General features: G+C 40.2%; 1 protein-coding gene across 1 annotated transcript; it reads right to left on the bottom strand.

The window, feature by feature from the left end:
• Positions 1–2,448: 2,448 nt before the first annotated feature.
• Positions 2,449–9,177, bottom strand: LOC120439093 (heavy metal-binding protein HIP-like). The gene is made up of 6 exons (XM_039609793.1): positions 8,954–9,177; positions 8,627–8,710; positions 6,738–6,791; positions 5,462–5,524; positions 3,439–3,570; positions 2,449–3,335 (listed from the first exon to the last, which is right to left on the bottom strand). Exons 1-6 carry the CDS (start codon positions 9,156–9,158, stop codon positions 3,055–3,057), a joined length of 819 nt encoding a protein of 272 aa, XP_039465727.1. The 5' UTR covers positions 9,159–9,177; the 3' UTR covers positions 2,449–3,054.
• Positions 9,178–17,125: the final 7,948 nt, after the last annotated feature.

The raw sequence follows: 17,125 nt of genomic DNA, 5'->3' as shown, positions 1-17,125 counted from the left end.
TTAGCTCCCTCCACAGATTCTCAATTGGATTCAAGTCAGGACTCTGGCTGGGCCACTGCAAAACGTTAATGTTGTTGTCTGCTAACCATTTCTTCACCACGTTTGCTGTATGTTTTGGGTCATTGTCGTGCTAAAATGTCCACTGGTTCCCAAGGCCAAGTTTTTCTGCAGACTGCCTGATGTTGTTGTTGAGAATCTTCATGTATTGCTCTTTTTTCATGGTGCTGTTTACTGTGATTAGGTTCCATGGTCCATTGGCTAAAAAACACGCCCAAAGCATTAGGTTCCCACCACCATGTTTGACAGTGGGGATGGTGTTCTTTGGGTTGAAGGCTTCTCCATTTTTATGCCAAATGAAGGCAACATCATTGTGACCAAATAATTCAATTTTTGTTTCATCTGACCATAACACTGAAGACCAGCAATCTTCTTCTTTGTCCAGATGAGCATTTGCAAAGGCCAAATGAGCTTTGGCATGCCTTAGAAGTGCCTGGAGAAGTGGCGTTTTCTTTGGTCTGCATCCGTGGAACCCAACAGTGTCCGTTGGAGTGTCTGCCTTGAGACATTGCCACCAGCAGAGCCCAGATTCACCAGAATGGCCTTGGTGGTGATCCTTGGATTCTTTTTCACCTCTCTCACTATTCTCCTGGCCAGCACAGGTTTCACTTTTGGCTTCCGACAACGTCCTCTGAGATTTTCCACAGTGCGGAACATCTTGTATTTTTTAATAATACTTTGGACTGTAGCCACTGGAACTTGAAAACATTTGGATATGGCCTTTGTTGGGAAATCAGTTTTACCCCGGTTCTTTATTATTCCTCGGGCCTTCAGAGATGGCACCGGACCCAGTAGTTATTTTTACAAACTCTTTATTCATCTTTATTCATCTTCATTCATCTTCATTTAAGCATGCACTTCTAGAAGGGAAGACGAGGCCGGTGTCCCTCTGAAACAATCTTCACCCCTTTGTTAGTTCCACCCAGCTTTATAGAGGCGAGCCCATCATAAATCCCCCACAGTGTGCTGGAAACTCTGTGTCTGTGTCTATGTGCACGAGCACGTGAGTGCCTGTGTGTATGTGTGAGTGCACGTGAGTGAGTGTGCATGTGAATGTGTGAGTGTATCAGTTAAAACACTGTGGGTGTGTGTCTCTCCCAAGGGGCCATAAATACCATCTCCCCTCCAGACCACAGTTACCAAGTTAAATGTAGAGACCCCCACACAGGTATCCTCTGGGGAATTTCCACTCAGCATAAACTCCTCTTTATCTTACTCTCACAGTTCAACTGGGGAGGGTCTCCTAAGATCTACTCCTAAGTTCATGACACAGTCAGGCCTTTATTTATATCCAGGGCGGTGTCAGTGTCTCTACCATAATTCTACATTCTATCTTAACACATTTCTAAACTCTAAAACAAACTAAACATTCCTACATGTCTAAACTCTAAAATAAGCTAAACATTCCTACACCTTGTAGCCCATTCCTCACTTGTGAGCAGCCACAATGCACAGCTGCAGGTCCTCACTGAGTTTCTTTGTCTTAGCCATGAATGTCCACAGACCACCTGCAGAGAGCTGCTGTTTTTCACCTGTTGAGCTGATCAAAACAGGTATTTCCAATTAATCAGGGTAATTAGGATGCTTTAGAACAGCTTTGACTATTTGGAATGCTATGGAACTTTGGATTTTCCCAGAGACTGTGACAGTTTGTAAAGGGTATGAATAATTCTGGACATGATACTTTTTGCTCAAATGTAAATAAAAGTTGAGAAATAATTTTTTTCCACAATGATGCGTCTTGTACATCATCTTATTATCTTTTGTGAGACGCCTGTGTCATTTCCAGTCAAAAAATAACTTGCCAGTTGAATAAAAGTAACTTTAAGTCAAAATTTGCCAGATGTATGAATAATTATGGGCTTAACTGTAAATACCCCAATAGCTTTTGTAATAGGATTGGGCAGGAAAGTGCTGCTTAAATGCCCGAAACTCCTCTGCTCCTCCACTTGGACCGCTAGCACTGGCCATAACTATCGCTTGACAGACTGACCACGCGCACCATACACATCCTTTTTTTTTCTTCTTTTTCGGATCACGTGCGTGCCGAACCGTGGAGTGGGATTGGTTCGGATTACGGATCAACCGTGATCCGTTGCACCACTACTGCTGAGTGATTTGTCTTCTGTTTGTCAATTACATTTCATTGCAATGTTGACCCTGTGCTAAGTTGCATATGACAAATAAAACCGAAACTGAACTGGCCTACAACTTTCTGTCTTTCCTCTATGTGTGTGTGTGTGTTTGTGTGTGTTGGTTTTTATCCAGGGACAGGACTCATCATGCATTTGCACCTGTGATAGTGACTCCCAGCATGTGTAGGTTTGATCTCTGCTCTATGTATGAAACACATATAAACAAATCAATAACATTAGTTCTATGATGCTTTTATTTTGAAACTAAAGAACTGAAAGAAATAAACCCGAGTAAGTTTACAGTCAGTTATCTGTGTCTGGATTTGGATTCAGATACAGATAAAAAATAAGGAAAGATTTAAACATCCAGAAATTCCTCCACTGCACTGACACACATTTTTATATCAAGTTAAATCAGCTGTTTACATTTCTATCATGACAGTCAAATTAAGTTTGACATCTGTGACGTGTTTAAGAAAATTACCTGCATGATTATCAAAGAAGAGAAAAAATAAGAACTGTTGGATTTTGCTAAACAGGAAAGACTCCAGCAGTCACCAAAATAATAGACTGACCAACACAGGACAGTGGAGCCAATACAAAAAAATGCAGTTTACCAACTACACTAAACATTCAACTGGATTTATTTGAATCAAAGATAACAAAAAGAACTAAATTATTAGATACAAAAGAATCAGAGGAGAAATAGAAACAAATGAAAACAAAACTAGAGCCCAACCACAAACAGAGAGCAAGAAATTGATTCCAGCAGGTGATTTACTTCCTGTTTTACTTCTAAAAATGACTAAGCTCCACCCACACAGGACAGTCCCAACAGGAAGTGTTGGAGCTGTCACACCTCTTACATGGTGAAAATCAGATGACCACTGAAGGTGGTATCATGAGTTTTACTGTCATATACCACTGAATTATCCCAGAGACGTACAGACACCTGATCTCCAACCTCTAGAAGCAGTGCGACTCCATTAGAGGCGCTCACAGCAACACCAGATGGTTGATGTTCATGTGCAAGAAACATTTTCTCTCCATTCCTGAACAACACACCACCTGTCTCAATTTTTCCATGTCCATACACTTTCCAGTCAAAGTGGTAGACTCCTCTCACTGGTGCAGTGAAAATACCTGTGGGACATTTGTTTTTGTTAAATGGATAATCAGCTGTTAGAACATCTGGAACATCAGCCTGACATCAACATAGCTGAGAAGTGACATTCAGTGTTATTACCTGTGTGTGGGTTATAGGCATTTCCAATGTTTGTGAGAACACGTTTGAAGATCAGAGTAATCTGAGTGTCAAAGGGTCCAGTTTCTCCACTGCCTTGGTCGAGCAGAGAGGCTGAGAAAGCCACCTGTTTGACTGAGAGAGAGAGAGAAAGAGAGAGAGAGAGAGAGAGAGAGAGATGTGATTATTTTAAACTTTCTGTTGACAGCTGAAAGCATTTCATTGTCACAGAAGAAATCAAACTCTTTGGGTATTTTTATGTTTTTAGTTTATGCTGACAGTTAGAAAAACCACATGCTGCACTATAAAGCTCATGTTCTGCAAAGATTATTTACACTGACCTTATTCAAACATATCTGAGATACTACTGCTTCTATTCATATTCAAATACTCCCCCCCCCCCCCCCTTCATGTATCATGTAACATCATGTAATCCACATATTTTGTCACCAGGTGTTCAGTTAGTTTGAACCTTTGCCCTCAGATATCATGTGGAAGAAATAAAAAGATTGTTGGTACTAAAGTTGCTCCTGTGAATGAACTAAAGATTTTCAAACACAGTAACACCGCCCTGTTGACAGATTTATAACTCTGTCATATGTTGAGCCTCCAGAGTTTGTTGGCTTCTGTCTGCAGGTGGCGCAACAGCACAAATACAGCTTCAAATGTTTATAGTAATGAGAGTTTGAGCAGAGTTGTATCTTCAAACACTAAGTCTTTAACTTTCTTTAACATTCTTTACCTGTCAAAAATAGAAATAGTTAAACATTTCTATAGAAAATTGTAAATGACCACGGCACACCCAATGGCGTGAACATGCTTTGCATCCTTTATTTACACACACAGAGCTGCAGCTCTCCCGCTGCCAGCTCAACATGACAACTAACAACTCTTCCAATGCAGGACCCAGTACCATATTTAAGTTGGCGGAGCATGATTGGGGATGCCGTGCAGGTGTGTCGGCCTTCCCTGCATGGCACCATAGGCCACTGTTAAGGTTCAAAAATATAGGGAAGGAAACACAGGAGGAATGCAAGTAACCACACTGGTCCAAAGGGTAAAGACGATGATTTTAATGAAATGACACGCGTGGGAGAATGAGCGGACTCTGTAAGCAGACAGCCCCACAATCTCATCCTCCTAACATCAAAATACAGTTTTATATGCATCAGAGTATATTTAGTGACGCCCCCTCATTGCGTCATCACATACATCAGCTTCAAAACCACAAATGTTCTATTTGACAACTCAAGGCACAATTAAAAGTACACTGGCTTCCATCTTCTCCCGGTGGTTTCCGTAAGCCAGCTCAGCTCTCGCATCGTGCATCTACTGCTTCATCAGTCAACTTTCACCTACACCCCTAACAGTGTGTGTGTGTATGTGTGTCTGTGCGTACACGTGCGAGGGCGCGTGCATGCTGTGTACTGCGTACGTGTCATGACCTCTCACTATTTGTCTGTCTGTGCGTGCAGAGTTTGCATCTGCTTTTCTGAACCTTAGTTGACCTTAAACTGAACTTTCCCCTATCAGTGATTCCTCTAACTAAGTGTGCGTGTGGTTACGTGTATGTCCGACCCAAGACTATATATGTGTACTCTACTGAATTAATGTTTTGATCAAAAGCCTCTACTAAAAGCTTAAATCAAAGATAAATGCATACTAACTCTTTGGCTCTTTCTGCTTTCGGTTTCGCTTCTGCAAAACATGCTCTGCAGACGCGTTTCGTTTCCTGTCTCATTTTAGCACAGAGAGTATTTTCCTGTCTCTGCCCTCTACACAGAGATCATAAAAGCATTAATAACATTTAAATTATAGATTCAACAGAACCATTTAAAATGGTTCTTCTTTGGACCTGTAATAAAGGCTATAACCATATATTTGAACATCTGAATGCATCTAAATGCAACCTCACTATTAATACTGAAATGTTAATGATGATTATAAAAATAGCAGCAACTAATAGCAGGACAATATTTCTATTCCTGACACCACGCATCGCCACAAAAATATTTCCACACGGTACCTTGTAGTTCCTGTTTCAGCTGGTCAGTCTCAGTCTTCTGACTCTCCAGCTTTGCTTCTTGCTCTGAGAAAAATACAAAATAAAGAAAATCTTACTGAGAGCACACATTGATTCACGTTTTTATCTGTAAGTAAGAAAGTAACTGTAAGTGGTGGTCTCCTCCATGTCCCCTCATCCTCCACCTCACACTTTGCAGAGCCACAGGACTACACCTCCTACAGGTGCTGGGTTCACATAGACTGTATTTAAAAGATGGAAGCAACCACACCACTTGTGTCCTCACTTGTAAAAGCAGGACATCCATACGGACATGTACTCATGAAGAACCTTTCTACTCAGCACTCAAACGATGGATGGCTACAGCAGCTGTGACGATACTGCTGTAGCTCTGTTGGTTGATCAGGTGACCCATGTGCTAAATGGCTAAAAGTTTGATTCCTGACTGAGTGTTTTAAAGTTCAAACAAACATTATTACCCAACAGTTGAGTGGGGTTAGCTGACTACTGTTGGAAGTGGCGCTACAGCACAAAAACAGAAAAAAACATATTCACAAAAAATTAGGCCCAGAGTCACAACTTAGGACAAACTAAGAGATGATGTTGAGCTGCAGGTGATTTACTAACAAGACAGGTACAGCATGTTAATTGGAATCAGAAAAGGCTGTAAATAAAGGTCATATGCTCTCATTAACCACACCATGACAAATAAGAAGAAGCAGAGAAAAATAAAGATTTTTTTGCACTCAAGCTGGAGGTCCTAGTTGACTAATGAAAATGTTTAATGAAGTTCTCAAAAATCTGAAAATTCAGTCTGGATGTAAGAGAGCTATCTGGAGTCTGTTTTTGAAAGGGTGAATGCAGCAGGTGTGAAAGACCGCTCCATTGAGGAAATTTTAAAAAGGTGACATGATGTCAGAAACACAAAGTCAAATACTATACACAACAAGGTCAAAGAGACTGTTGGGGGTCCTGTGGATGAAATACCCGTGACTGCTTTGGAGAAAAATGTTCAACAGTCGTTCGTACCTGAACAGGTAACCATAGTCAATTCCCTAGTCACGGTGGTAAGAGTTGTACACAAAGCAAATAATGTACTTAAATATAGTCTCAGTGCATGTTCCAAATCACATTATGCTCCGTTGAACTTATTCTTTTGATTGAAGAAAGGAAACTTCCACTGCTGTAAACATTCCAGCAGAGGTGGATCTAACAATCATATAAATTATATGAAAATATGAATATATTAACATTTCTGCAGAAAGAATCCATACAATACCGTCTGACTTCAGCTTCAGCTGGTTAATCTCAGTCTCCAGTTTTGCTGCTTGTTCTGAGAAAAATGAAAAAGAAAAAAACTCACAGACACAAAAACAGACTTTATGGTTAGAACTGTTGTATCAGCACAGAAACTGGTGTTTAAATAAATGTCGAAGTATTTGGTTTGGAAGTGTTTGCCATGAATAGGAGCTGTGAGGTGTTCATTATAAACACAGTCCGGTCAGGTCCTGTTTTTGGCTCCAGTGTCTGATATTAACAGACGTGGAAAGTAATAAGTAATGTACTATAAATTTCAGGAAGAAGTTTCAGATATCTGTACTTTACTTAAGAAGTTTTTTTTTCCTGAGAACTTTTTACTTTTAGTTTCTCAATTTTTAAACAAATACCTGTTCTTTCTACTTCTTACTTTTTTGGGGAGTTGTTATTTCATCACTGCGAGTCTCCAAAAATCAACCAGAAACACGTGATAGGCAGTCCTGTCCATTTAATAATCATCAGAGGATGTTGCATAAAATGAGATGACGTCCGAAAAGTCAGGGGTTTCAGTGGGCGAGGGTTTTTTTTTTCACATCACCGGAATGACTGCAGGTGTTCATAAGTTGTGCCTGCGTTATTTCAGCATCTAGCTAGAGCTACAAATGAGGAACAAGCATAAAGGGAGTAACATGCTGTCGAAGCCTGTCCATTTCTTCATTAAGCCCAAAGTTCAGATCATGAAAAACTTTATGTTAAGTAGCAGGTAATTTCAAATGCAGCATCTCTATTAGCTCAACAAACATCAGAAAACACACAAAATGTTTGTGTGCAGTTTGTCTCACAGTGTGTTGCTAGTTAAAGGTCCAGCTGATTCATTTCATAGGGAGAGAAAAGAAAGAGAGCTAACCTCACTGAGGGATCAAGAAATATAAGAAAGACAGGACAGGAAGACAGACGAAGAAGAGAGCTTAGATCTAAAAGTAAGGATTGCTCATTCAAAGCTCACATGTGAGTCCTCATGTCTTTAAATCAGATATTACTTCTATAAATGTGACATTATGTGAAATGTGCTAGAAACAAACTGAGGTAGACTAACTGTTATTAAAACACTAAATCAAAATGAATGAAAAATAATATGAATTTCAGCTGATGATACTGAGATTCTTTTCCGGAATTCCACCTTCATTCCAACTGTATAGTGTCTAATATAAAGACAGCTTAGACAGTGTAGAGGATGAAAATGAGCCAGGACAATGAACCATCTGCTGAGATCTGAGTTTATTGTGAGTTGTGATTCTTCCCAATGCTGAGCTATTCCAACTGATTTTAGGGCTCCTCCACCTGCTGAATCCACTTGAAACCCTGACCGGGCACATTTTCCTGTTTAGAGGCAAAGTCAAAAAGTCTACACTTTCTGTAGGCAATAGAAAATCAAGATATTTTTCGTTTTCTACTTTTTCTTCTGATTAAAGTTGAGTACAATTAAATTAAAAGTCAGACTAAATTTTATGTTCTCACGTTCCACTATTATTTCATTATTAGATTAACAGCACAAAGTTCAGCTAGCTTACCACAAAAAGAGAATCATCTTATTAAGAGCTACTTTTACTTTCTAACTTTGAGTACATTTTAGAGTCCTTTTTTACTTTTATTTGAGTAAAGAAGTTGAATCAATAGTTGAACTTTTTATTGTAAATTTTAAACACTAGTATTGAAATTATCTTAAGTACAGTATGTCTGTATTTTTGTACTTATGGATTTCTGTACTTCTGGATATGAATTTGTTTAATGAAAAAAAAAACATTCTGGGAATTTTAAATTTCATACTATACCATCAAACATGTCTCAGATGTCTCACAGATTTCAACTTTTTTACAGAAACTAATAGACGTGATGATTTCCACACAATACCTTTGGACAGCAGCTTCAGCTGGTCAGTCTCAGTCTTCTGTCTTTCTATTTCAGTCTTTTGAATCTCCAGCTTTGTTTCCTGATCTGAAATAAATGGAAATATATTTTTCTTATTTCATTGCATTGTAAATTGCACTGAAAACCAATTGTTTTTTTAAAACTATTTAATTTCTGAAGAAAACACAGAACCATGAATGATTGACGGTCATCATTTCTGTCATTCTGAATATTTATGAAGTGATATTGATATCTCTGTAACACAATAGTGAATCATATGAAGGTTTCCTAATGCTGTTACTTCTCTCACTACCTGTCATGATACTGTACCTTGATTCTCTTTCTCCAGAAATGTGATCCTCACTTTCTGTTCAGCCAACGAGACTGCCATCTCTCTCAGCACAGCATTAATGTCATATGGAGAGGGTTGTTGGTTTAAAATCTGTTGGTCAAGAATTTTAATATCTGCCTCTGTCTGATATGTGGAAACCGAGCAGACCAGAAGCAACAGCGAGAAAAACACCATGATCTCCATTCTGTCAGTGAAAACTCAACAGTATCTGTGTCATCTGCAAACCTGACTGAGTTTTATATCACACAGTACAAAGGGGAGGTCACTGTATCATTAGATTCAATAACCCTATGATAACTGAGGGTATAAGCTATTCTAGTAAATTAATCACTAATGTAATCTTTATGACTTCAAGACAAACTACAAGGAAAACAACAAGTAACTATCAATGATTGTTAACTAACAGCAAATCTATGTTTCTCTGTGAGAGAGTGAACCTGATTACACTGAGACACAGAAGGAAAACCTTTCACTGTACTTTATATAAAAGCTGGATGACAGTGCAGAACAACAGTTTGTATCATTTAGAAAATGCCCTGATAGTTTTCATCTGCTCCTAAACCAATATTCCTAAAACAACCTCACCCTGACCTTGCAATGCTTTATATCAAAGTTTTATTAATATTCAATATCCATTAAAATGAAATGAATCCAGCTTGTAGGAAGATTTCTTGTGACTGATCCTTCTTTAAGGGATCTAGACTGATAGCAGGTCTATTTAATGGACCATTTTAACAACACACTTCTTAGGCTCTCACTTCTTCCTGTGAAATCTTTAAACTTTGCTCAATATCTTTATATCAAACATGCTAAAAAGTCAGTTTATCTTTACGTGATGATCAGCATGTTCTGTAGCTCTGAGGGTGTTAGGATCTTTGATCAAGGCTAATTGTGCCATGTAGATCCAAAGTCCAGTTTTGTGAGTACAGAAAAGACGTACATGATATTTGTTTATGAAGGAGTGACGGGAACTAGTGGCACTGTATTTCCTCATACTTCTAGAACTTTGACAAGCTGATCTTGACTACAAAGTCTGGGGTTACTTTTTTAAGTCCTGAAAGATAATAAGTTGGTCAAACATGTTAGCTGATTCTGAGCAAAATGGAACACTACTACAATGTGGTAATAATGACACAGGAAGAAACCAACAGGTGACATTAAAGAGGCAGACAATCAAAGACAAAGACAGCAAGTAAAAATCAGACACATGAGACAAACCCAAAGTCCGACAATCTACAATAACAAAATATGACAAAAGAGGAACAAAGAAAGTACAACAAAGTACGAAGTATAAAATTTTTTATAGTATAACTAAGAGATGTTCCAGGGTTACCTGATCAACCACTAACTGTAAGCTTTATCAAAAAGAAAAGAGAAGTTGTGAAACCAGAAAAAGTGTCTCCAAAAGTTAATTCTGTTCATCTGGATGTAGCGTTTTGTGGGAGAAACGTTTCATCACTCATCCAAGTGACTTCTTCACTCTCAGCTGACTGCAGGTTTCCCCAAACCTTATAAACAGTACATTTGCATAATGACTGAAACCAGCCCACTGAAGGAACAATGGGCTGTGAGGTCAATTCCTTAATCATAATTATGCAAATTCCCATGACCATTGATCAACAATCGCTGACCAAAACCCACTGATCAAAGAACACTGATCAATGGCCATGAGTACCATTCACAGAGAGTTGGGGAATGGCTGCAATCACAGCATTGTAAGATGGCGAAAGATGTACCCTTAGGCCCCCTCCTGGATTCAGCCCTGTTGTCATCCGTTCTTGTAAAGTATAACCAAACTTTTACGTGTTTGAGCCGCTTAGGCGCCGTGTTTCCTGCCAGGTACGCTCCAACGCTCCGCAACGTGGTGACGTCATTCGGGGCGACTGGAATCGATAAGGGAATCGTTTGCAAAAATGGCAAACGATTCCAAGGAATTGAAACAGTGGGAACCGGTTCTCAACAAGAACCGGTTTTCGATACCCATCCCTCATCTTCAGTAGGCTGTAAAAGGCTTTGTGTGCATTCCAGAGCATTCTGGTATTCACCCCCACATTCCAGGAGCATGGGAGAGGTCGTACCTTGTCTTATTGTTTTATGGTAGGATAAATGTGTTTTAGTCTAAGTGCCTTTTGTTTAGATGGATGACTTGACCCTAGACAGACACACACACACACACACACACACACACACACACACACACACACACACACACACACACACAAGGTATTCTTTGTTCACATGCATACCTATGTAAGATATCATATGTTAATGAACCTATGCATATTCATGTAACCACAATAAAAGAGCAGTGTTACAGGAGAGCGGACGAGAGCAACTGGGGTCAAGCGAAGGAACGGCGTTTGTCCGGTTCTCTCCCATGCACGTAAAACATAAAGAACTTGCCTACTCGTGTCTTGCTTCCTGCGTAATTAAATTGTCTTCAACGTTCCAGCGAATAGGTTCAAGCTACAAACCTATCATTAATTGGTCGTCCGATGCCGAAGCCCTGGAGTCGACATTCACTGAGGAGACACGCTGAAAGACTGAGGTCAGCCAGGAAGTTCCTGTAGATTAGCTGTCTGTCTTTCCTCCTCGATGAATGACGATCGGCGGGATCCGAGGCTGATATTACACGCTAAGCAACACCAAGTAAGTATGTGAAAAATCTCAGCTGAGTTGTGAAGTCTTTATCACTGTGTGCGATAAAGCGTGTAGTCACTGTGTGCGACTATTCAAGTCTTTGCCACTGTGTGTGGCAAAGCACGCATCCACTGTGTGAGACTGCGTTGAAAGTCTTCATCACTGTGTGCGTTAAAGCGCATGATCACTGTTACGTTAAGACTTTGCCACTGAGTGCGGCAAAGCACGCAGCCAGTGTGTGAGACTGCTTTGAGACAATAGGCCTAATTTTTGTTGTTTGTGTGCGAGGATATTTTGTGTTGTTGTTTTTGTTGTTGTGTTTGAGTGTGTTTGTGTGAGTGAGTGCGGAGTGGAACACGTGGTCTGTGACGCTGACTGTTGTTGTTATCATGGGTTCCTAAGCAACCAAGAGTGTGTCAGAGCGTGATAGACGTTTATGTTGGACTTCGCTCCTGGCAGCGCAAAGTATTTAAAAAGAGAGCGATGGCTCCTTAGCTGCGCGGGTTCATGCGAGCACGGTCGCGCGGGTTTCACGCGGACCTGAGCCGTGCAGTTAATCGCAGGCTTATAAATGGAAGAGATTCAAATCTTAGAAATTTTCAGAAAACACAGCAGCCTTGAAGAGCGTGTGGAAAAGGCCAGCCCACATCAGCAGCAGTTAAGCTGAGGTGAATGGCTTCCCCCACCCCCTTGCTGAAACAAAATGTTTAGATGATTCTTTATATTTCCCTGATCAACAACAGCCTGTGCTCCAGACCATTAATTTAACCAGTTGTTAACAGTAATCTGCATTAAGCTTAGGGTTGCTCAAATTCAGTACAATGACATATGACATGAAGTAAAATAGACAAATATTTAAACTAATGACGTGCATATAGGCACTTGACCTGTTTGAAAAACTGTCGTCTTATTATGAGCCATTGTTGAGATGTAGAGCACACCTATGAATACAAGTAATGTGCTGAACCCTGTGTGAAGTAGCTGAAAACTACATGATGGAGAAGGTGAATTTAATATGAAAGTGCAAGTCTTTGCCACTGTGGGCAAAGCACGCAACCACTGTGTGAGGTTGCGTTGCTGTCTCTTTTGAGCTGATGAACAAGCTACACATTATCAGATCGAGAGCTGGCTGAAAACTCATCAAAGAGAGGGAAACAGAACTATGATAACTATGATAACTGGAGTATGCAGCGCTTCTGTGAGCAGTTTCCTGTATCTCGACCCATGTGTGTAGAGTGTTCATAGCATCAGTGTCATGTTTTTGTTTATTTGTTTTGTTGGGTTGAAAAATAATAAATAAACTTGTGATCATACTTATGGATCACCATGGCACATATCATCAGCCATATGATTATTTATGCAGATGAAAAAAAAGGAATATGAGTGTGAATGTGCCTGACGTCGCAGTGTGTGTGTGCATTGTGTAAAAGTAATTGTCTCCAATTGTGAGAGCGGTGATTCTGCAGGTCACCAGCTAGTGTAAAGAAAAAAAAGGGAGTAAACAAAGAGACAAAATTTACATTGTAGATGAAAAATAATTATAGGGAAAAGGTTTTGTGTCTATCAGCCAAGAAACAACTACAATCTAATTTCTGCTTTTAAGATAGAAGAGTTCGAAAGGCAGAGAGGGAGATGTGTGTTGGTTAAGCAGTGATGATAATAATGGAAAATGTCTTAGTTTTGTCACTTTCAGATGAAAAGCAGACCTGAATCAGTTTTCCACATGCAGCAGTCGGAAGAAAGTTATAGTTTAACATCATTGGAAACATTCAGGCCAATTTCTGGCTAACTTATTTACAGCACCATGTGTACCTCAACCTCACAAGCGAGCTCTCACTCCTCCCTGAAGACAAGGCATGCAGTTCCAAAGAGCAATAACATGGCAGATTAAGAGATAGCAGCAAAGTCCTGAGCAAAGAGTCCCAGCAAGCAGCAGCAGTGTGGACAACCAGCATCAGAGAAGAAGAGCAAACCATCATCCTGACTGGATGAATGGCACTGTGTTTCCAACAAGCTGAAAATTCACTGTGCTTGTGAAAAGAACGTCTGAGGAGAACTGAGGAGACTGTTGGAGTTTGACATTAGCCACCTTTGGAGAAAATGGCAAAAAAAGACAGTGGAACACAGGACAAAGCTGAAGAAGAACTGCCGGTGTTAAGGTTCAAAATTGGAGAAAGGAGTACGGAGGTTTCTCAACATCAAATGACGACACTGGTCCAGCAGGTATGATCAAAGCGAAGATTTATTGATTACACGCGCGGAGTTCAACACTGGGCAAAGTCAGCGATTGAACTAACTTACAATAATTAGACAAAGGTTTTATAGGGGTAAGACAACAAAGCCCCCTCTTTTGCAAAGCAGACACAATACAGCTTACGTCAACCTAAACCACAAAATGTTCCGTTAACTTTTTTAACATAGTTTAAAGTACACCACGTCTCATCTCCATCCCGGTGTCGCACCATGAACGCATTCTTATCTCCCAGAACATCTGGTGCACTTCCTGTAACCATCTGACAATATGCCGGCACAATTTGCAATTGCAGCAAAAACACATCTTAACTTCTTACCTACTACCGTGAATCTACTATGGTGTGTACGTGTGTGTGTGAGTGTGTGGGTGTCTGCTGTGTATGCTATGTATGTGTCCTGACCTCTCCTGCACCCCGGCTCACCTCACACCTCTCGCCCTAGCCAGACATAAGGCCTGCGCTCGTACACAGCTGAACTATGCGTGACTTCTAGACTAAATGTCACACTCAAATGATGCTACTCCAACCATGAAGGAAACTTACTTAAAATGAACATAAATGAAACTTAAAACTTACTCAAACGGCTATAAATGATAAATGATAAAACTTAAATCTTAGCTCTAAAGGATATAAGTAATAAAAGATAAAAATAACTCTAGGCGTATGTCATGTAAGCAGGTGTGTTGCAATTCCTTTCAGAGCTCCTGTCCTCCTCACCGTGTATTGGCTGATCATTAACGCCTGCCAAGAGTTTCTGACCCTCACTTGACCAGGAGCCACAGCTCTTTAATATGCTCAAATGCAATCATGTATAAAAGATTAAAATCATTTTCATAACACAGGTTTTTTCCTTCTCAGATCTGCCAATATGTTTGCTCGTCTCCATTACAGTTTAATCATTGAAAATCACAGTGATCAGCATACTATGTGGAAATTACAGATTACATAATGGCAAAAGCATTCTGTCAGACCCCTCACCGGCTATTGGACTGTTGAAGTGGGAGAGTGACAACAGAGTGAGAGTAAGTGAGAATGCTGTTGTTTAATGTGGGAAATCAAAATTTGGGTTAGCAAACCTGGGGAAAAGAAAACTGACCGCTTAAGTGGAAAATTGTGAAGGAATCTAAATCACTGCAAAAAGAAACATATACAAAATCACACACACAAGCAGACCATGCATTAACCCTACTAACACAAACACAAGAGAGCCCATGAAGATTAGACAACATCTTAAGCATCTTGTCCAAGTAACGGACAAGTAACATGAGAAAGCAAATAGGAGATGCAGTGGTTGTGGAATAGTTTAATATGGGGCTTATTAGCTGGCCACTACTGAGCTCCTAGTGATAGCTAAGTGGAGTGACTTTGCTTCAGGGAAGTCACCGATTACATTAATGTTAACTGAGTACATGGGATGATCCATGTCTGAGGCAAATTATGGCGATAATTGTACTTTACTGACTTGAGAAAACCTGCACATGATACTTGTCCTGCTGATGCTGAATGCTTTATTACTCTTATGATACAATTGCTTACAAGAGTGAAGTTTAATTTCACTTCCAGATCTTGTTTTCCAGGCAATGATGGTGTGTATGCAGGCTCCAGGAAGAGCTGGGTTTTAAGCAAAATTAATATGCAAAACACACTAACATCTTTTATTGCATGTCCAAAAGTTGAATCTGTTCATCTGGACGTAGCGTTTTGTGGGAGAAACGTTTCGTCACTCATCCAAGTGACTTCTTCAGTCTCAGCTGACTGCAGGTTTCCCCAAACCTTATAAACAGTACATTTGCATAATGACTGAAACCAGCCCACTGAAGGAACAATGGGCTGTGAGGTCAGTTCCTTAATCATAATTATGCAAATTCCCATGACCATTGATCAACAATCACTGACCAAAACCCACTGATCAAAGAACACTGATCAATGGCCATGAGTACCATTCACAGAGAGTTGGGGAATGGCTGCAATCACAGCATTGTAAGATGGCGAAAGATGTACCCTTAGGCCCCCTCCTCGATTCAGAGATGGTCTTTCCCTCTTCACGTAAATGGCCTCCTTGACTCTGCGCTCAAACCAGCGTTCCTCCCTGTCCAGGATGTGTACATCCTCATCATTGAAAGAATGTCCACTGGCCTGTAGGTGTAAATAGACTGCAGAGTCCTGGCCTGATGAGGTAGCTCTTCTGTGTTGTGCCATCCGCCGCTAGAGGTTGTTTGGTTTCCCGATGTATAAATCCTGGCAATCCTCCTGGCACTTAACAGCGTACACTATGTTACTCTGTTTGTGTCGGGGGACCCGATCCTTGGGGTGGACCAGTTTTTGGCGCAGCGTGTTTTCCATCTTACAATGCTGTGATTGCAGCCATTCCCCAACTCTCTGTGAATGGTACTCATGGCCATTGATCAGTGTTCTTTGATCAGTGGGTTTTGGTCAGTGATTGTTGATCAATGGTCATGGGAATTTGCATAATTATGATTAAGGAACTGACCTCACAGCCCATTGTTCCTTCAGTGGGCTGGTTTCAGTCATTATGCAAATGTACTGTTTATAAGGTTTGGGGAAACCTGCAGTCAGCTGAGACTGAAGAAGTCACTTGGATGAGTGACGAAACGTTTCTCCCACAAAACGCTACGTCCAGATGAACAGATTCAACTTTTGGAGATTTACTTTCCTGGATGATTGAGAATGCATCAAGACATAAAATAGAAAGGTTTTGTTGATTCATAGAAAATGTCCTGTTTTTTTAAAGACAGTTAAAAGACAGGAACTTTTATTTCATTTAGTTGTTATTGCTTTGGTGTAGTGTGAATGGCTATGGGGGAGGTCTTTTTCAGTGGGAGAAAAATCCAAAACTTGTTAAAATCCAAACAGACTAGAGTCTGTGCTGGGCTGATTACCTTTCAAATAGACAGCTGGTCATCTCCTCCATGTTAGTCATTTCTTTAATTTTGCACCACGTTCAATCAATTTTAGCCAGATTTAGTAAAAGTTAACTTAATCATTTGCTCAAATGTTTATTTTTTTAATGCCCAAAGTGTGTTAGTATTTAAAACTACACGAGCTCTACCTTGGCAAATCACGGAGCGTGAGAGTTTGTTTCTGTTCTTTGATTGGACTACTTAAAGTATTGCGGGAGTAGCAAGCCTGGCGGCTCGTGACATTACGCGCTCAGTCTGCGAGCAGAGTGGTGGAGATGTGTGTACGTTGAGATATTCAGCTATTTTAGCACGCGCAAAAGTTTTGGTAAGCTAACAC

Source organism: Oreochromis aureus, linkage group 3 (assembly GCF_013358895.1).
Source record: "Oreochromis aureus strain Israel breed Guangdong linkage group 3, ZZ_aureus, whole genome shotgun sequence".
Classification (NCBI taxonomy): Eukaryota; Metazoa; Chordata; class Actinopteri; order Cichliformes; family Cichlidae; genus Oreochromis; species Oreochromis aureus.
Note: the sequence above shows the minus strand (reverse complement) of the source record. Positions and strands in the feature narration are given on the sequence as shown.